This window comes from Lichenostomus cassidix, chromosome 2, assembly GCF_008360975.1.
Source record: "Lichenostomus cassidix isolate B80296 chromosome 2, HeHo_3.0, whole genome shotgun sequence".
In the NCBI taxonomy this organism is placed as follows: domain Eukaryota; kingdom Metazoa; phylum Chordata; class Aves; order Passeriformes; family Meliphagidae; genus Lichenostomus; species Lichenostomus cassidix.
Genome location: NC_139482.1, coordinates 118496941 through 118518212, shown reverse-complemented (window position 1 = coordinate 118518212; position 21272 = coordinate 118496941). Strand labels below are relative to the sequence as shown.

Below are 21272 nucleotides of genomic sequence, written 5' to 3'. Positions count from 1 at the left end.
CTTCCTGTCATCTCAGTGCTTTATGAGTTCTTTGTTCATTACACTCAGAAATGTACCTGTAAGTGACAGATGTCGATGGACACACTGACGTGTGCTGTTGAGCACATTAGCTAGTTGTCAACCAAGTGACCATTTCTGTTTGTCACGGCACAGAAGTCTGTGACTAATGTCAAAACATGCCACATAGGGGCATCTCAGTGTCACTTCTTGAGTTCAGAGTTTTACAAATTAAGCCGTTCAGGAGTTAACATTTGCACTGCTTAACTTTGCTATGTTACCATTTTTGTCCCACAAAGACACAGAATGACATCAGAACACTTGCATGCATGAATGTTGAATGTTATTCTAATCAGTTGATACATCTGAGCAAGAAATAAAATACTGGGAAATACATCTTCCCAAAGACAATTCTACAAAGGGCAAGCAAATAATTGCCTAATTTGGTGATGCCTTTTCTTTCAGGTGGGATTCCATGAAGGAAGAGCCTGGTCCTGTGTTTGGCATGGTGCTGTGAAGCTGTCAGCAGCTGCTGAGCCAAGGCAGAGTCCCACTCTCTCCTGCACAGTTACACTGGCTGTGAAGGGCTAAAAGGAGTGAGGATTAGAAAGCAGTAATTCTACAAAGTAGCATTAAGCAGAGAGGGTTTAGAATGTGTAAGTGTGTTAAGTCAGGGTAAGAATTTTAAACTTGTACTTCTTTTCGTATTTGCAAAGGGATGAAACTTCAGCTGGTAAAAATGTAAAAACCTGCAGCATGCAAAGTATGACCCACTGTTTTAAAATAAAATGTTGGTTATATTTATATCTTTTGGATATTGGCTGCTCTCATGTGATGGGTTTGTGTTCTGAAATACCAAGATTATGCTTGGCTGCTGCTCAGTTATTAAGACATAGCACAATCCCCCATTCCTATTGAAGGTAGCCAGTGTTGCACTTCTGGGGTTTTCCTTTGTGTTTGTGTAGGTAAATGGCAAAGGGAATCAGCAACAGCAAAGGGCACATCTGAGAGGCAATACTACATGCTGTAGAACTGGGACAGAGCTGTAGAAGGTAAAGAAATTATGAGACTGAAAGAACAGCAAATGACCAGCCAATAATTTGGAAAGCACACAGCAAAATCCCTAACTCCTGCAGTCAATAAATTTATGAATTAAACTTCTCAATCTGAATAGCTGAAGGGATATCTACTGACATTAAAAACTCTGAGATGAAAGAAAACTTCTCAAGCTTTTCCCACAATTTCCACAAAATCTGAAAGTGAGGGACCCTTTTTCCTCTCTAGTCCAAGTGCCAGGATCCTATGTAATTAAAACAAATGTCATCTCTGAAACTCTCCAGAGGTGCTTTGTTTTCTCATTCTACCTATTTACTGTGTTTCTTCCCTGCTACATCCTACAATTTCAAATATAATATTATCAGTTTTGTGGACAATCAGGAAGCTGTGCAGTTGGTTCACTGCTGCATTAGCATACAGCTTGTGAATAAGGGAAACTGTAAACATTGAAACATCCTTAATAGTTTCAGGATTTAAAAAAAATTATAATTAGAAGCAAAAGTAATTTTGGTTTGGCAGTGTTATTTCTGAATATTTTCTGCCCTGCTAGTGTCCAGCACAGTGTCTGCCTATGATTTAGCAATGACATACAATCTTCAAAAAAGGATGTTTCCATGAAATGCAACATTGCCCTTGGGTCACATCAGAGCAGAAGAATAAAACAGAAAAAGGAAAGAAAAATCATTCTGTCCTTTGCCAGGTTTCCCCAGTGGGCTCTAATTATAACCGCAGTTTATTAGAGCACGTTTCAGACCTCTCTTTAAAAGGCCTGCTGTGCTTGTGTGGAGTCCTTGTGGCTTCAGCAGAACTCCCCTCATAACAGTCTGCCCACATGTGATCAATTGCAATACAGAGGGTTTAGTTAAGGCTGCTGCAGGTTTAGACAATGGATGCTTTATAGATATTGTAAACTATCTGGAGTGAGCAGAAGTGAGGACATTATATAAATACCCTCCCACCCCCCTATTTCCACTGACTTATATAATGATTTGATCTATGCAAAAGGTGAGAGTTAAATTCTCATCATTTCAGAATACCAGGCTGGAGGTATTGTACATTGTCTTATCCAGACTGGAGCTCTCTGGTCAAGTGCCTCATCAGGACTGTCACCACACTGTGACTGGCCTCAGTCATTCACTTCTCTTTCTGTGTCTCAGTTTCCCATTGAGGAGGTTACTGATCTACTGTCAAAACTGTAGAAATGCACAGGGTTCTATCCATAACATCTGCAACCTCTCTCTCTGCAATTCCCTCATTTTCACTCCCAATTATTTTTGACTCCCAGGTATTTTTGAGTCATAATAATTTTACTTAACTTTCTAGCTGTGAAGTGTAGATTATTACTTGGCTTGCAGACTTCTGGTGACTTTTTAATAAGGCAACACTATCCTTGAAAAATGTATTATATGATCTGCTGTTAATTAAGCTACCACCTCAAAAAATAATTGTGGCTTAATTAGAAGGCAGGCTCATCTTACAAGGAGTAAAACGATAAATCTTTGCAGCCATAGTATTGTAGGATTGAAAAATGTACCTCAGTCAGAATTGGAGATTCATGCAGGTATTTTCATTTTCTTTTACTCTTTTCTGCCCTTTGTTAAAACACACCTATCCTGACAGTTTTAGGACTGATGTTCTCTCTGCCTGCCTTTGAAAAAAGCCCTTTTTTCCTGTTCCTTTCCTTTTGACCCCTTTTTCCTTTCCATATAATAGGGTCAAGCCTGCATTTAGCAGACATCCCCACATGCCTTCATAATACAAGGCAGTGCAGAAGATATGCTCAAAGCAGTGTTTGTTTACCCCCAGAAGGGCAAAGAGGGCTAGTGACAGAGCTGTCGAGTTTATGTGTGAAGCATTTAGTGCAAAGTGTAGATGACAAACCAATCAGATACCAATTTTTTAAGAACACTAAAGCCAGGTCGCACATGAAGCAGCCACACATAAAGCAGAAAGGATTTCTGAGATGTAAGTAATGAGATAAACCTTATATTTAAGGTCAAATTCAGCACCTTTTCTAAAAGCAATGGTCAATTCTCCCTTCCTTTTCTCCTCCAAAGCCTTGACACTGATCCCTACTCAGGCTTAGCAGTGCTGTACTCAGATGGCAACTTCACTGAGACCAGCTTAACGGAGACTGAAGTACTGTTCAGCTCATGTGTCAGAGCCAACTCCAGGTCCAAAAAGTTAAAGATTGGTCTGGTTTTGTTTTTCACACAGGAAGCAGAAGCTCTCCAGAGCTACAGATGCTGAGAGACAGAAGAAAAAGGAGCCAGCTGTCTGTGTGGTGAAGAAAAGATAGCAAAGAGGCAGATAAACTAGAGGCATTGGATGTAGCAGCTTTAAGAGATTTAGGACCAGCAGACAGCATGGAGACATTTGCCAGCTCTATGTTTTGAAAGCAATCCCTTCTTGTGCCTAAGCTGCCGACAGAAACAAGTTTCTTTGCTGCCAGGTACATTGTAAGGAAGGCAGTTGGCAGGAGATCTGTGCTTCCTTGGTCTGTAAAGGGGAGCCTTTGTAGCTGAATGGCACTTCTGGACAAATTGCACTCTGATGACCTTGCACAACTCCCATACCTTGCAAAGGGGAAGTCAGGCTGGAGCCTAAAGTGTCTACAGATTCAATCTTAGTGGATAGGTGATGCCGAAATGAATCGAGTTTTACATCCAGCTGAAGCACAGACGAGAGGAATAAGAAGAGTTCTTTGTAGACAGGAAAGGGATCTCCTGACTACGGGAAACCACCAGGAATTTACAAGAAAACTAGCAAATCTTATTGGTGCACAGTAGAACAATCCTTCTTAAAGGCATGTTTCTATTCCTTTTCAGAAAATGCAAATTAAATATCGCCCCATGGCAAAGTTTAAATCATACCATTCACCTTGTTTTGCTCCCATGACAGTCCCTCCACTCTTGTGAGGTCTTTGGCACCACTTCTCAGCCTGGCCCTGACATCTTCTTCCATAACTGCTAGCAGCTGTCCACAAGCAGGCCATAATACTGACCATAATCACGTCTGAAACTGCCAGTTCGGACCCACGATGCCACTAAAATGCACCTCTTTCACAGTAGGTGTAACTGCCCAACAGCTTATTTCCCACCTGGGACATCCAAATGTGAAAATATGCTGCTTCAGTACCAGTGAGTTTCTCTACATGGCCATTTCTGCAGCAGGCAGTACTATCCTCCCCCTCCACAATATTCAGCCTCTGCCCTGCACAGCCACTTTGGGACAACTGCTGCTCCTGCTGTGGTTTAACCCCAGTCAGCAACTAAGTACCACTCAGTTGCTCTATCACGCCCCACCCCTGCCACAGTGGGATGGAGAGGAGAACTGGAAGGAAGGTAACATCCATGGTTTGAGATAAGAACAGTTTAACAATTTAAATTAAATGTAATAATAATAATAGTAATAATAGTAATAATAGTAATAATAGTAATAATAGTAATAATAGTAATAATAGAAATAATAATAATAGTAGAGGTAGTAGTAGTAATAGTGATAAAAAAGGGAGACAACAAAAAGGGAGAGAGAAATAAACCCCACAAAAAACTTCTAAACCCCCAAGAAATGCACAATAGAATTGCTCACCACTCATTTACCAATATCCAATCAGTCTCCAAGCAGCACCTCCTGGCCAGCTTTCTCCCAGCTTATGTACCGAGCATGATGCTGATGGTAAGGAATATCCCATTGACTGGTTTGGATTAGCTGTCCCAGTTGTGTCCCCTTCCAAATTCTTGTGCCCCTTCAGCCTTCTTGCTGTCAGGGCACAAGAAACTGAAAAGTCTTAATATAAGCACTACTGAGCAACAGCTAAAAACTTTGTTGTGTTATCAAGATAATTTTCATGCTAAATCCAAACCACAACACTACAGCAGCTACTAGGAAGAAAATGAACCCTACCATAGCTAAGAACAGTTTCGTTTTAGGCAGTGATTTAACACCAGTTGCTGAATATGCCATCTGCACTTTAAACAAAGAACTGCTGTTGCTTTGTCTCTTACCTGTTCTGTACCCAGTGTTATTGAGATACACAGCGAAGGTACGAGGCTCGTGAGTAGCCTGCCATGAGGGAGAAGAGCAGTTTTCGTTGTTGGTGTAAATGTTGTGGTTGTGCACATACTTCCCAGTCAGCATCGAGGAACGCGACGGGCAGCACATCGGGGTTGTTACAAAGGCATTGATAAAAGAGGCACCTCCATTCTCCATAATCCTCCTGGTTTTATTCATCACTTGCAAAGACCCTGCAATAGGAGGTACTGATCATCACTGTGCTGTTAAAGATAGTTTGAATGTATTGGCAGTTATCATGCTATCAAAAGTAAAGTATCAGTGATTAGCTCGTCTCTGAACATCAGTGTGCTTCACTCTGTAGCTTTGGTAATTTTAGGAGAAAACATCAGACTTTTGTTATGCCAACAAAAATATTTTTCAGGGTTCCAGAAAGCTTGAGTTCTTTTTTTCTCAGACTTCAAAACAAAGTTAAAATATGGACCAATCTAGAACTAATGTAAAACTCTATCAAATGTACAGGTCAATAGTTCTTCAAATGTTGCTATAGAAAAACAGTATGTTACACAGACTGAGTAATTAGTCAATATGCCTGTAAAATATGCAAAATGCTGAAATTACCAATGAATATGTTAATTCTCTTTCCATTTTATCAGAAGACTGAAGAGAGAGAAAAAGAGAGAGATGAAGGGAGCAAAGGAGGGAGTGAGAGATGGAGGAAGGAAGGAGAGAATTCAGTAGCAATTTTTCTAAAGGAAAGTTTCTGTGGACATAGGATCAGAATATCTGGTTCTGATATTAAACCACTGTGATCAAAATTAGTTTTTGGGGATAAATAAGTATGCAAAAATATTGGCAAAATGCAGCACCTTTCTCAAGAAATTGCATTGATACTGTTCAAAGAACAATGGCATTTTTTGGTCCTACAAAACATCTTCATGAATTGCAAGGTGAGAGAAGCAAGGCTTTCACATTTCTGATTGCAGAAAGGCTGAGCAGCCCTGGATAGGGTCTGTCAGTATTTGCTGACAGATGTCAAAGTTTGTTCTACATGCCACCCAACAGAGCAGAGATGGAAGGGTGAGTGTGAACTGTGGATATATCAGTATGTGCCCAGGAAACGTTTGTGAATTGTAGTACTTTCACAGTTTTGGTGGTCAAAAGAGGTTTCTAGAATTCTATTTTCATTTTTTTTCCTTTGATTTCTTGCACAGTTGACTGTCCTTATTTTACGTTTAAATCTGTTGATTCCACTGATATGAGAATTTTTCTCGATGGTTTTGTTTTGTTGCTTGAAAATCAAATTTAAAAAGTTCTAAAGCAATTACAAACCTGCCTGTAAAACCATAAAACTCCCAAGGAGGCTCAACTTCAGGTGTTAGCAGTAAAATCTTATAAATTATCTTACTTGTAAAAGTTAAGCATGCTCTGTTTTGGTTTTGGGCTAAGGAGTCAGTGCTGAATATGAATATGGCATTAAAAATATTGTTAATAAAAGGGAAGAGGCAGCAGGGTCTTCAGCATTTCATTTAAAATGGCAGGGTCTGTGTCCTTAAGGATACATTTAACACTGTGTATGAAAGTTACCATCACTTTAGACTCTTTGTCTTTCACAGCCCTTATTTTCTAAATGGAGAACATCTGCATTTGTGCTTTCCTGAAACCCATGTGCTTAGGGATATAGAAAAGTAGAGGAGTAACTGAGAGGTCCCTGAACACACAAGGTCTCTATCTGTATGAGTAAGAGCATTTCATGGAATTGTTAAGTAAAAGCCAAATAAGAGATCATTCTTGTTCTACAAGCCTTTATCTCAGTCTCCAGGCTGACTTTTAAGTTTTCGTTTTGTTCTGTTTTGTTTTGTTTTCACCAGAGCTCTGCCATTTTTTGAAATATCACAGTTTATTCCTGAGAACTCAGCTGTAAAGTGCTTCGAGGTGCTCAGACAGAAAGTGGGCTATTCAGGTACCCTAATGCACAGTAACTGCAGCAGACCTGATCTGCACTTTCCTGCCTCCATGCATTATAAATGAGTAGCTGTTAGAGTGCTTCCTCATTCCTCCAGCTGGTCAGCCCTCTGCTCTTGCAAACCTGCTGTTTATGACTAACTTTTCCCTCCAGGTATGCACTTACTGACACTGATAATAGATTAGGCCCCTCTGGAAATTCTGGAACAGGCACTTCAAAGCAGGTGAGACTTCCTCATTTGGAAAACAAAACACAAGTAGGAGATAAAACTTGCTGATATAAGTTATAATCCTTTGCTGTCTATAGCTCTCCTCACAGCTTGTGTTCTTTACCATCTGGCCCACAGTCTTCAGGGCACATGTACTCAGGCTCTGCCTGTCAGCAGGACACTCGTGCTCTACATGACCAATTGGGGAGCACCTGAGGGGAACCAGATAACAGGGAAAGGCCACTCTGGACACAGAAGTTAGTAACTTTTGTCAAAGAAATTCAGTGTCACTTCTCAGTCTATTCTCATACCTCAAGAAATATGTTTGGCAACCAAAGTTTTGTATCAAGTCTCAAAGTTGCTACGGATTTTTCATCACAGGTGGGCATCTCTACAATGGGGTTAGCTAGGAGCCACCCTGTCTTTCTATGGGTTGTAAGCAAGGCCCCAGGAAGGTAATGAACTTTTTCAGATCTCAGCACATATCCCCATTTTCTCAGCTTATGTTTTTTAGTGCTTTAGTTCTAGTGAAGATGGAAATCTCACCAAGCAAATACTGCCTGATATGATGTAGCTAGATGATGCTGTGATCTCTTCACCCAGTGCTCTATTCAGTGGATGTTTTATAAAGATTTCACTGGTGCATTAGGCTGTAAAAAAGGGTCAGAAACACTGGAACTACCAACATATTCATTAGTTTTTACTCCTTTCTCATATTATGCAAGATATTTTTTACAGTGAGGACTGGAAGAGTGATTGGGGAATCATATTTTGAGATATTGATGTGTGCAAATAACAGAGAATCAGGAGGACAGGGGAAGAGACCAAAAATGCGAGAAAAATGTTGGACTGAAGAGATTACAGACCTGACCCCAGTGGGAGCTGGGGCCACTGCCCTGAAGAGACACAGCATGTTGTCTCCAGGAGGGGAGAAGTTCTGGGCTTGGGAGCTGGTGCTTTGCCTTGAGCAAGATGCCCACTGGCCTCGTTGTTGGGCAGGTAGCTCTCTCCCCTCACGATCTTGGTAGGGGAAAGAAAGTGCACAGCAGCAAAAATTAAGTAGTAATTTCCCAGCTTTAGAGCCCAAGTATTTGCTGAGCTTCTTCAAGAGCTGTGGGCCAGGCTGCTTCACACAGCTTAAGTAGCAATCCAACAGCTGATCAATAATATCCTTCCTCCTTGACAGATTGGAAGGGACTGGAGTTATGGGGCAGTTTGTGGGTTTTATCCAAGAAGGTGAATGAGACAACAACTCTGCTGAATTTCTTTACAGTCAGAAAGCAAAACTCAGGGGGATGGTGCAGATCAGTAGGAAGATGTGCATACTCCTATGGCTTGAGCACTAGCTAAATGCAAACTCCCTGCCTCTTGCAAATTTTACTTTGGATAACTCCTCTGTATATCATTTGTACTCAGGCAGATGAATATTTTGGTTCAATGCTTATATATGCTCTGGAGACAAGTCCTTCCTGATTGAAGTCTATAATGTACCTGATATGCTTTTATGTTAAAGCATTCATTTAGAATAGCTTTTAGAAATGTTCGTGCTGGGAACACAACAGCAAATAATCCATATTGAGCAACTTTCAGTCTTGTGATTTTTGGATACCAATGCCTAAGTTTTATTCTGTTTGTGGTAGAAAGTGTTACTTCCCATTGACCTTTGAGAAATTTAAGATTTTTCTCAGGAATCAATGAAGAGCAGGAGGAAAATTCACACATGGAAAACAGTTCGGCTTTATTTTTCAAATAAGCAGAATGATTTATTAGCAGAAGTGCGAATAATGCAGTACAGTAAATCTTGGGGCTGAATCCTGTTTCCTGTGAAATGATCTATGGAAAGGGGAAACCTGTGTGTTCATTCAAGGCAGTGGGAATGCATACACACCCAGGCTATTGCTCAGCTGCCTGCTAATAGGAGCCAGAGTGCCCTGTGAAATTCAGAGCAGCTTTCAAAGAGAAGAGCTCCACAGTATGAACAAAGTGACTCGCCACATCCTTCCTCCTCTTTTACCACTCACAAACCTTCTTGCAAGACTGAAGGCAGAGAGTTGGTAACACTGTTCAGAGATGTGTGTCTGCTGACCTACCTTCCCCAGTGCCCTCGAGAGAGTAGGCTCTTTCAGACCACAAAAAGGAAAACTTGATTTGACCCTTTTAACGAAATTTTTCAGAACGACTCTATCAAGAAGAAATGCACTCCTATTGTAATAGCTGTATTTTAGACCAAAAATAGAGCTGGGAACAGCTATTCATTATGCAGCATGGCTAAACAGAGCAGAGGTTTGAAAGAGTGAAAAATAAAAAGGGTAAAAATTGCTCAGATCTAGAGGCCTGTGTTTGGAGCTGCACTGCATAAAAGCACCAGCCTTCAGTCACGAAATATAGTTTATTAATTATCTTCTCAGAACCCTGAAGGACTATGAAATTATTATTGCATCATGATGAATACAAAATGCTAGCAACCAAAGAATTGCTTTTTGTCTACAATCTTCTGTCTGAAAGTATGTGATTTTAGAACAAATTCAGTTTTCTGGAATGAAGCATTTTTATTCTTCAATGTCATATGGCATTTTGTCTAGAAATGCACTATACTTCTATTAAAAATATGTCTCTCATTAAAAAAAAAAGGCTAAGAATGCAAGATTTCATTTCAACTTAATTTGCCATTTTTTCACCTTTTTGATCTCACAACCCAAAATATTTGCTTGGGGGTAACCTAAAATGATCCTCTTTCTCTCCTTGATTTTTCATTTTGGGCAGTGAACCAAAAAATCAGTTATATGCATAACTACCATTAATATCTTTCTAACTTACTTAATGGAAAACATTCAAAGGCCTCCTGGAACATCATCCAAGTGTTTTAACTTTTTCCACCCTAAGAAAAATATGTGAAAATCACTTCTGACTGGTATGTGTTCAGATATTTAGTATATTGTGAAAGCAAAACTACCATGTTTTTATACGTATAGCATAGCTTTTAAAGCAAATGGATTTTAAACACTTCAGTAATTCATACAAATATTAAGGTTATGTCCTGTAAGCAGACCAGTTTGTCTGTGTGCATAAACATGTCAGATGACATACATGCCTGTGACAAATATGTGGAGGTAGAGACACCTATACAGCACTGAGACAAAGGTTGGCCTCATAAGCCTCGAATTTTTAAATGCTACAAAAAGCCATAGAATGAGAAAAGGCTTTTAATGCAAGTTTTTCAGCTATATGTCCTTGCATGCATTTTTAAATCCTTCTGTTGTGCTGATTAAAGCCTCCCATGGTGGATTTTGATTAAGTCTATAATTAAGTGTGATGAATGCTATTAAATAATATTTAACTCAGTTTCCAAACTTGTCCCACATTCTGATACTGCTCCAGGACCAGCACCCTCTCTGAATTTAAAGTTTTTTCTGCTTGGCATAAACTACTGAAAGACACATGACAAAATGTAGTAGCAAACAACAATTATTTCTCACCTAGTTCCACATCTTGATCATCTGTGAGTACAAGGATGATATTTGGTCTGATATTTTTTCGCTCCTGCTGCACACGTCCTCTGAACCTCGGGGACTTGATGGTGGAACAGTGACTTGTTAGCAATTCAGTACTGAGCACCACCAAGATTAGTGCAAACCAAGAAGGCTTCATAGTAGTTCCAGTATTTCAATGAAAAGACTGATCCAGAAGTTCCTGAACCCTAATTTTCAAGACCTGTAGGGAGGGAAAGAGATTCTGTTCAAGCAATAAATAAACTTCCAGTCATACATTGAAAGGATGACACTTAGGGAAGTCAAGCCTAACACATACTATTTAACATGATTATAAGCCATATTGCTGAATGAGAGCTTTATTCTATCATTTTCTAAGAATAAACTCGGTCATTCTGCAGCTATGCTTTCTCAAATAATTTTTGCTTGAAGTCATGCCTGCATTTTGTATAGACATGACTTCTGGTATACTCCTCACAGTGCTCCTTCTCCTACACCCCACACTTCTTTTTATGCAGCTTGGTTCCTTACTTTCAGTACCTGGGTGCAGTAAAAAATTGCTGGGATGCAGGCGTGCTCAGAACATCTGTAGGAGGAGCCCTGTGAGAAGGAGAAAGCAGAAGGCTTGTCAGTCAGAGACCTCAGTACTGTGGCTGTGCTTCAAAGTCTCCAGAACTGTTTGTTACAGCTTCTTTCTCTGTCCTGAAAGAAAAGAGTAGAAAAAAATTGCATTCTCCATGGCTCCCCTACTTAATTTAATACCATTCCTAGGCAGGGGTTAGATGGCACCTTGGCTACTAGAAATAAAGGACATGTATCTCACATCATCAGACACAGGTGCTTTTCCAATATTTATAGTCAGATTTATCGTGAGATTCTGAGAACAAGCATTAATTCCAGCACATGGCACCTGGCAAGCAATAAAGCTGTTTTAGGTTAACTCACCTGCATGAGAGACTAAACCGTTAAAAAGCAGAGGGGAGAGCATGGCTGTCATTTACAATCTGCATGGGATATCTATGTGAAAAGTCATCTTCCCACTGACAAGAAAGCTCATATTAAATGACAGTCCATATGATCTTACCCAGCATTGTGAAAGAGCACAACCATCCCTCAATCAATCAACGACAGACCTGAGCGCCTCATCCATAATGCACAGTACCTCTGCCACAGCCACGTCCTTGATACTGCGCTTCCAGACTTGTCTCAATACGTTATCAGAACCCTCTCTCCGTGCCTGTCAGTCAAACAGCCTTGCTTTTGTAAGACCTGCAGCAAGCACAGAGGCTTGGCTTCGCTGCAGCAGATTTAAATCTGTGACTGAAAATGACTGATTGGTCTGGAGAGGAAGGGGTAGCCACTTACACTTTAACATTTTTGGCATTACTGACTGAAGCCCTGTGAAACCCGTCTGTAACGCAAGGGAAGGGAGGGAATATCTGGGGGCAAAAAGGAAGGGGGTGGGAAAGAAATCACGGAGTCGTGCATGTTCCCTCCAGGGTATTGACTGCCACATATGTTTCTTCTGTTTTTATTCTAGGACTATGGATAAAAGCACAGTGATATCGGTCAATTAAAAAAACCTCACAAAACCACCCAAGCCCAAGAACAATCAAGAAGTCTGCCCAAGGGAAAGACTGCATGGGAACTCGGGTGCGCCTTATATAATTAGACTGGAGCATAAATCACGAGATCTGTGCACCCACACCTGAGACTTCAGACATGCAACATGAGCTACAAACAGATTAATAAACAGAAATAATGAGAGCAACACAGAAGACAAAAGGGCCCCTCAATTACTCACCTAAAAATGTGTTAATAGGGAGACGCTCTAAATTTCGGGGTAAGAAGCCACAGCAGAGGGAGGGGATGTGACTTGGTGCTGGACTGCTAGAAAAAGGATCCCGTTCTTGTTTCCACATACACCTTTTATTTTAAGCTTCGCAAGCTAAACAGTTTGATGCTCCTCACTCTGGCAGGCTGTAATTACACCAGAAGAGTGTGAACATCTTTAAAAGGAAAATCCAAGCGTCTGTGGCAGAACTATCTTGTCTTTCATTGTCTCTGCACCAACCAACACTCCAGCCTTCCGCTAACATTACAGTGCTGCAAAGTCGATACAGGGGATCGCCATTGAACAGCAAATGCTATTTCAGTGATTACACAACATTCAGATAAGTAGCTGGAAGTCTGTAATTAGTCTGGACAGACTTTTAAAAATAGTTCCATTTCCATGCATACGTTCTTAAGTCACATAAAAGCTGACAAGAGCCCTAAAGACCAGGGGTACCAAAGAAGTGAGCTTTCTTCTGACAGACACCAGAGACACGCTCTTGGTGCAAAAGCAGAAATACAATGTCTCTAAATGTCTGATCTTTAAATAGCGAAACTTTGACTCACATCACAAAGCACGAAAGGCTATGTGAAGTGAGACTCAATGTTTAGTTTCTTACCTCAGTTATATGGCAAACTTTTTCAGACAATGTTGACCCAGAAAGTGCAGCCATCCTGACTGCGCCGAGCAAACACTGGCACCAACATGTTTGAATAATCCCCCACTGTACGAAACTGCAAGTTCCTAACAATTACACCTCAGTGATAATAAAATTTACATTAATCCAAATGGACATTAACAAGTGTTCTTCATTTCAACCTGTCTGGTCTATTTTAGTTAGTTAAAAAAAATCCCTTTTCTCTAGCATACTTGAGGCACCTTAGGCAGGTCTTTTCTAGAAAGAGTATGAAAGTTTCTCTTCCAGCTCTAATTTTTTTCCTCTTTGATGGATAAAGGAAAATATCAGGACAGATGTACACATATAAAATTAATGTTTTAATTGAATGGTTCTTTTACAAGAGCACAGTAATGCCATGTTTTGTTGCTTATGTTTCAGTTTTGCATAGGGCAAATCTTTATTAAAAGGTGATCTTTGACAACTTGTCCTTTTACAGCCAGTTTCCCAGTCCTAGTAGGAAATGAAGTAAAAAAACCTGTCAAAATGCAGGCTTGATAGGGAAGACAAGGCTGTAATGTTTGTGTTGGATGCTGGCTGGTAGCGTATAAGTGCCCCTGCAGATACTGCAATTTGTCTTGAGAAACAGACAAAAACAGGAGAAATTCTAAAAGAGACTTCTTCAAAGTTACATGGGGAAGCAAACTGAAATTTGTTTTGGGCAGTGTTCAGAAATTAAGAAGGTACCACAAAATGGTTTTTTTTCTAGCCACATAAACAAGTGCTGATCTCACTTCTATATGGGAATTTTAGAGTATATTTTTCTTATGGAAGATACCTATGATAACCAAACTGTAGTTGTGAATGAATGAAACCAGAAGAATCCAAAGAAACTATTTTTTTCTACAGGAGCAGAAATTAATAGTTTGCAATCACCTTTCAAGGGATAAAATCTGAAAACTTGGATCCTTAGTTGTTTCTATGCAGCTAGTATTATAACATGCAGTTCAGGCACTTATTGGCATGGAGAATTAATTACGCATGAAACTTGAATGACACTGGCAGAGCACTGCAGAGAAAGGCTACAGTGCCACTTCATGAAACGTGGCAGAAAATACTCTGAGGACTTTTTTCTACGTCTCTTAAGAGAGATTCTTTTGGTCACTTAGAAGAAAAGCAAAAGGCAGAAGAGTATCTTTTGCAACTCTGTAGATTTGTTACTCATTTTGATCCAGAACCATTCAAGATTTTTCAGGGCACTGACTGAAAGTGCTTAATTTGGAACAAAAGACATCCAGTATTCAAAAAAGAGCTTTTGCCACTTTGTTCTCATGTCCACATTTTCATTCGGTTCACTTAAAATGTCATTTTGTGTTTGGCCAATAAAAATATGTCCAGACCTATGCACTTTGTTTATGAAATCGGGCACTGAGTATCCACACAAATATTCCATTATAAGATTTAAAAATATATGAACGTATTCATATTTAATATTCTACAAATGTGGCTTCCTCATATCCTTGCACAGGGAATCTGGCTTACATGAAGAGATTTCCTGTTTGTAAATCTGACATCAAATGTGGGGATAGTGAGTAAGGATACTGGACATATGTCCAGTCCCAGTACCATGAGCTATGCAATGACTCACATCAGTAATTTATGACCAAGAAGTAACAGAGGGCAAACAACTTTTTCTTCTCTGCATCACAGCATGAGTGTCTTCTTTTGAACATGAACATTGAGGTATTATATTATCCAAAGTCAGAGGTTAAGGCCCACTGTTCTAGTGGCCTTTCCTTAGAAACAAAACCAGATATGCAATAAAGAAACAGTGGTAACAATATTATTAATAATAATAGTACTAGTAAGAATGTGCACTGTAATTGTGGAGCTTAAGAATCACAGAATCTTTAGGGTTGGAAGGGAACTCTGGAGATCATACAGTTTAAACTTCTTGCCATGGCAGCACAGCCTTCAGGTGTATCACTCTCCACCCCCAGTTTTGTATCATCAGCAAATATGAGAATGAGAATTATGGTTTCTGTTCCCCAGATACTGGCACTAAATATGCCCAGTGAATTGAGAATGTAAGATATTGCAGGGTTCCTAAATCAATAAACTTCTAATGCAGCACCTATTTCTATTGTGTTCCTCTTTACTATCCAGAGTACTGCAGATTTTATCTCTGTAGTTAGATTTCCCTGCCTCCAAAAACTGACATAGTTATATGTAATTAAGACACAGTCCACAAACAAATGTTTTGTAACTTAGGACATTTTTTAGATTCTCTGACAAGTGCTAGGAACTTGCACAAAAATACATCAAATGCATGGAAAAGAAGCAGAAGGCCTTGTCACTGCAAGTGTTAAGTTGCCTCGTTTCCTTTATGCAGAAGATAATCTTGGATATTTTCTTCTTACAGACTTCTCTGATACATAAATGGATAAAGCCTCTTAAAGAAACAAATCCTCAGGTGTTAATAACCACCAGAGAATGAGCTTTCCTTCCTCACCTCAAGCAAAGAGCATCTTCCTATCTTACCTCTGACCTGCTGACGTGACAGTTTTGGTTTAATGAGCACTTTTTGCAGGAATATGATTCCAGTGTTCTTTGCTTCCTTAAAATCAGATTCTCCATAAGAAAAAGAGAAAGGCAAAGGACAACTAGAAGAACTCTCTTAGTTCATAGTCGGGATTATGTTTTTGTCAGTGTTTTGCAATTTGCAATATGACCTTTGAGATTGGTCACATTTGTGGGCACCTGCTCAGCACCAGTTCAGAAATCTGCCAGCCTGCCTGTAATCACTGTCAGTGGCATCACATAAACCAGAGGTGGCTTTATCCACCCCTGACCCTACAATGTCAGATTCAGGGTTTACATCTATCATTATAAGTTCTATGATTTAAGTTGAAATGTGTCCACCTGGCAATGCTGCTGTACTTGAAAACATTTTGCATACATAGGAACTCTGAGGTGAAACGAGGCGAAAGGAGTTTTCTCAACCACACAAATACAGCTTCTGTGAATCTTTGATGTTTGTGTCAAAGGGTGGATGGACCTTTCAAAGTCTCACATGGTCTATGCTGTGAATCATAACAAGAGTGTGGTTTGAGACCCAACAAAATTAGCAACTTCATAAGATTAGTAATTGCATGAAGATTGTGCAGACAGATTGAAACTACATAATAAAAGGTCAGGGAGGCAAGATGTTCATCTGCACCACAGCAACCTAGTAGTTCAGAGGTCTTAAATCTCTCCCTTAAATCATATTGCCTTGACGACTAGAGGGTTGTAACACTCTACAACAACAATAACAACTCTCACTTTCACTAATACACTGAAGCACTTCAGTGGAAAAAGCTGTTGACAGATGACTGCTTTAAGTTTAGTAATGTTAAAGCTCTTCTCACATTTTACTCTTCTATCTCATGTTTAAAGACAAACAGTGCAGTCTCAGACTACCAGGCACGACCGCGTAAATCTGCAGGTCAGTTTCCTGTGGGAATATGGAGCCTGCAGCCATGGGAAACACATCTACAGTACAGCAGAAGTCAGGAAAAAGCAAGATTTACCATTTCTTCTTAAAGGTTAATCCCCTAATCTAGGTTGTAAAATACAGGATTTACAGTGAACACAAAGAATGTAGTTCCTATCTGGGTCTAATCTAATCATTATCTATTGGATTACCAACACACTTAACTAATCAATCAGATATCTTATCCCCTTTCAAATGTAATCTGTGTATTCTAATCAAGTATCTTCAGTGCCTCAGGCTAGATTAATTTAAAGTAACTATAATTTAAAGTAATTGCAGGTAGGGAGAATCATAACCTCATATTACGTTTTTACATTGTAATTTTGCAAACAGCTACCGACAGGAAAGGAAAAAGCTTGCAGTGACTTGAAAGTATAATGCAGGCTTGCTAACCCACTTTTATAACTTTGTACAGGTTAAGGGATATTCTTAGTAGGCAGAAGTTTCCAACACTTCATCTGTTAGGGTGAAACAACAAACTCCAATAACATTTTAAAAATACACAACTGTAGGAGAAATGGTCTGCCTTTGAGAAAGGAGAAATATGTATTTAATTTTAATGCCGCTAATATAGCTGAGCAGAACATTATAGAAAATTAATATGAATGTTTTTATATTAAGTTCAAATCTGTGAAAGTTTTAAAAGAAAATTCCCCCATATTTTTCAGTAAGAAGAATGCCTGCTGCTAAGTCACAAACTTATAATATACAGTTACCTAAATTTATTTCTCACCATATGATTTATTTTGTTTTAGAATTTCATATTTCAACACAGCCAAGAAGTGCACTTGTCATACAAAAGAGCCTGGTATAATTGAGCCAGATGACGTGCCCCACAAGTAAAATCAGCCATTCATGAAAGCTGGTCACCAGAGGCCATTTCAAACAATGCACATTTCAAAGTAATCTAAAGTAATCCCTTTTTTCTACTGATTTGGTTTCCAGGCAGTCTTAAGCACATGTGTGCAGCAAACAGGAGGCTTATTAAAACCTGATGTTATATTGGAGGTTATAATGCCATTGCCTTGTGATTGAATTCCATGTCTGTTAGTCTTCAAAGAGAGGGGAAAAAAATAAATTAAATTGATATGCTTATTAAACATGAGTGTCATGATATGTGCAGTTTATTAGCACTTGCTAAATAATTAAGACTGAGAGAGATAATTAGATGTGTGCTAGGCTCCAAGCAGACTTCTGATATCAGATTTTTTTTATCTTTAAAGGAAGTAGCTTTCCAGCTGGAAGGTAATATAATTACTAAAAGACCCAAGGTATTTTTTCAAATATAAAGACTAGACTTTGTGTATGAGGGAATCTCAGGTAATTTTAAAATTTCATTTTAAGCCCACATATCTTTGCTATACTCCTGCTCACTTCAGCAGTGTGGGGCATTATGAAAATATACTACACAATAACACACTGACAATTCAGTGGTTCAGTAAGTAGTCTTGTATTGGCAGATCATATTGCAGAGGTGAACAACTGCAACACATTAGTTTGCACATTTCTTTACATTCCTATTTAAGTTCACTGGCTTTAGAAACCCTGCAAGACCATAGCTTTCCACACCTCCTCTGGAAACAAAACTCTTAATTAAAAAAGTTTCCTTTCTAGATATGTTTACTTCCTCTCAAATATCTGTTATCACAGGGAGGGGTTAGGGTAGGTTGTGCTGTCATGGAGTGTGTGGTCTTGAGTGGAAGCTGAGCCTAATGCAGGCTGCTCTGGCCTCTCTCCTTGCTGGCTGCCCAGGGGATGCAACAGGAGCTCGTGGGGACCAGAGGATTTTATGTAAGGACTGAAAGGGTCTGAATTGTCAGTATGAATCTACACAAGTGTATTTATGTAAACAGATAGCATCACCTGTGTTTCTAGGAGAGGAACTCAAATGTACTTTTAGCTGCATTATCAAAGGATGGACTGCCCAGAAACACCAGAGGACTTTAGATAGGTGCCATATCCTGGATAATCAGGAGAGTCAGGCAGTTCTTCTGAATGCTTTTGGAAAACTTACTCTGTTATACTACAGTGCAGAAAGTCAATTTATTTGTAGCATCAGCACTTTGTGTGTTTACATGCAGTGAGCATGCTCTTGTGCACCTAGGTCCACTACAGACTATATGCATTGTCTGTTGACTTTTTCTGTCACTTTCAGGTCTGGATTCCAAGCTTAATAATTTTTTTTAATATAATCCTGTTATATTCCAATGAGCTTTACTTTCAATAAGTTCAAACTGAATTTAATAGGGCTACTAAGATATGCACCAATGCATCAAGTCCTGAGTTCTGTTTTTAAAGCAAGATCTCCCTTACTGTGCCACTTCTTTTTGTCAAGCAGTTTTTCCAGTCCTGGCAGCATAAATTCTGCCTTCACTGATATACATGTAAAAGCTCCTTGACAGGCCAAGAAATGTGTTTTCAAATAAATTCCTCCCTGACAAACCTGTACTATAAAGAAACCAGCCTACTATTAATAGTAAACAGACAGTCAGACCAAACAAAACAATCTGTTACAAAAAACAGATGCTTCATACCCTTTTCTGTAAAGACTAGTCAGCAAGGAAGATGCACTGATTTGAGGCACTGCTGAGAACACCACCATGCCATCAACCTTACTTTTAATCTCCTTTGTAATCAGGAAGGCCCTGCTGTTCCCCAAGCTCCATTATCTGGTGGGGCACAAGGCAGAACCCCAGCTACCAAGAACACTGGGGACTCATGTCTGCTATCCCCTCAACCCCCCTACCTCGTTGTCCCCAGTCCCCACTTAAGAACACTCCTGTGTGCACTCAGGGGGAATTTGCAGAGTGACCTGTGACTGACCCACCAAGGGGAAACTCTGAAAATCATCTCCACATCGCCCTGTCCTGTCAGGTGAAAAAGTTTGGTACAGGTATGGCAGCAGATATGAGCAAGGAGTACAGCTGATGGATTTTACTGCCAAATCATGTGTCTAAGACTTACTTAGTGTCTGATATATATGTTCTGCTGTGCAAATGAAATAGTCTCTTGGATTCAACAGGAATGCTCAGCTCCTTAAAACAACTTCCTGCAGGCTCTTCAATATATTCCTGGTGCAATAATATTTGAAGATCTTTTGTATCGTTATTTCAGAAAACATCTAAGTGTCAATGGTACAAGAAGAAAGGCCAAAATGTACAAAGCATCTGAATACTGCCTTTCATCTGAAAACTCCTATCAAAAAAGCCTGAAATTAGAGTCACATTTGCCTGCTCAAGGACGTATACCATATACAGCTTATTTGAGGAATACCAAGCCTGAATTCTGAAAATCAGTTCTCAAAGGGCTGTTTGAAAATATTCTTCAGTCTGAGATCTAAAAGATTCAAGAATGACTTGCTGAAATTATGCTGTGAATAACTTTATCTCAGAAAACATTTTGAAAGGATAGCACATATAAATGCACCTTCATTTTCAAAGTGAGAATGCCTGCGGAAACACTTTATTCATCTTTCAAATACATATGCAGGTATTTCAATTTCACAGTACTGGTTTCTGTAGATGAGAGAGCAGTTTTAAAGCATGGAAGATGCAGCTGAATACATTGAGGAAAACATTTTTTATTTCCAATGCACTTCTTATCAAGCAAAGTTTCTATTTAGCAATGAAGAGACATGATTTTATACCATCTTTATCTTTTGTAAATATAGATATCTATATATCTTTATATACAGTTAAATGTAAGCCTGCTCATGAGCCAAGATTCCACTCAGGTACTTGACACAGCACATACTGAATTATTTTTTCTAGGAGTGATGGAGCAGGCAGTCAGCCTTATGTCGCAACACTGGACTATGCATTATGCACAAAGAAGGGAAGACAGGAATAGAAATTGGTAATCATTAGGTAGAACCTTCTTAATAATGCAGCATGGATCAGGAACAGCAAGGACTAAGATGCATAGGAAATCGCTCCCAGAAAATTGAGAGACTATAGAAAGGCAAAGGACAGGACTGTAGCGTTTTTCCTCATTTTGTGCAGGAAGGAATTTGGAAGGCATTGCATTTTACAGTGATTATTGTGGGAAAACCATCAATGCTTGCTTTACTGGATGGCTGGTTTTTTTTCATAAATGCAGATGAGATGTTCTTATATGAAAGGTGTCTCATAAACTATGTCAATGACCCAATTCAGGAATGGATAGAGAATCCACTTCTCTGTCCTTAGCAGGCTCAGCTGTGAGGTCAGACCAGGCTGCTCAGGGCTTTACCAAGTCAGGTTTGAAAAACCCAAGGGTGGACACTGCCCAAAGGCTCTGGGGCCCTGTTCCACTGCTTGACTGTTCTGAGGGTGAAACTTGTTTTTCTTTACACCCAGTCTGAATATCTTACATTTCAAGTTATGTCCACTGCTTCTTGCCTTGTTCTTCTGCCACTCGTGACTGTCAAGAATGATCTCCATCTTATCAATGACATCTCTCTAGGCACTGCAGGGCTTCTATTGGATGCCTCAAAACTTCTCTCTGCTCCAGGCTGAACAATCCTTCTGCCATAACTTCTTCTCTCAGGACAAGGACTCCAACCCCCAAGCATCCTGAT

General features: G+C 39.6%; 1 protein-coding gene across 11 annotated transcripts in view; it reads right to left on the bottom strand.

Annotated features, from left to right (window-relative positions):
* Positions 1-21272, bottom strand: part of SULF1 (sulfatase 1) — a 183550-nt gene that overhangs the window by 53211 nt on the left and 109067 nt on the right. For 6 of the 11 annotated variants that reach the window (XM_085052995.1, XM_085053004.1, XM_085053003.1 and 3 more), the window contains 4 exons: positions 12534-12709; positions 11270-11431; positions 10718-10952; positions 5061-5300 (listed from right to left, as the gene is read on the bottom strand). In XM_085052995.1, the coding sequence (XP_084909121.1) occupies positions 5061-5300; positions 10718-10889 (412 nt within the window). In that variant the 5' untranslated portion in view covers positions 10890-10952; positions 11270-11431; positions 12534-12709. Of the gene's footprint in view, positions 1-5060; positions 5301-10717; positions 10953-11260; positions 11432-12533; positions 12710-21272 lie in introns of all 11 variants that reach the window. The other 5 variants (XM_085052996.1, XM_085052998.1, XM_085052997.1 and 2 more) reach the window with 5 other exon arrangements.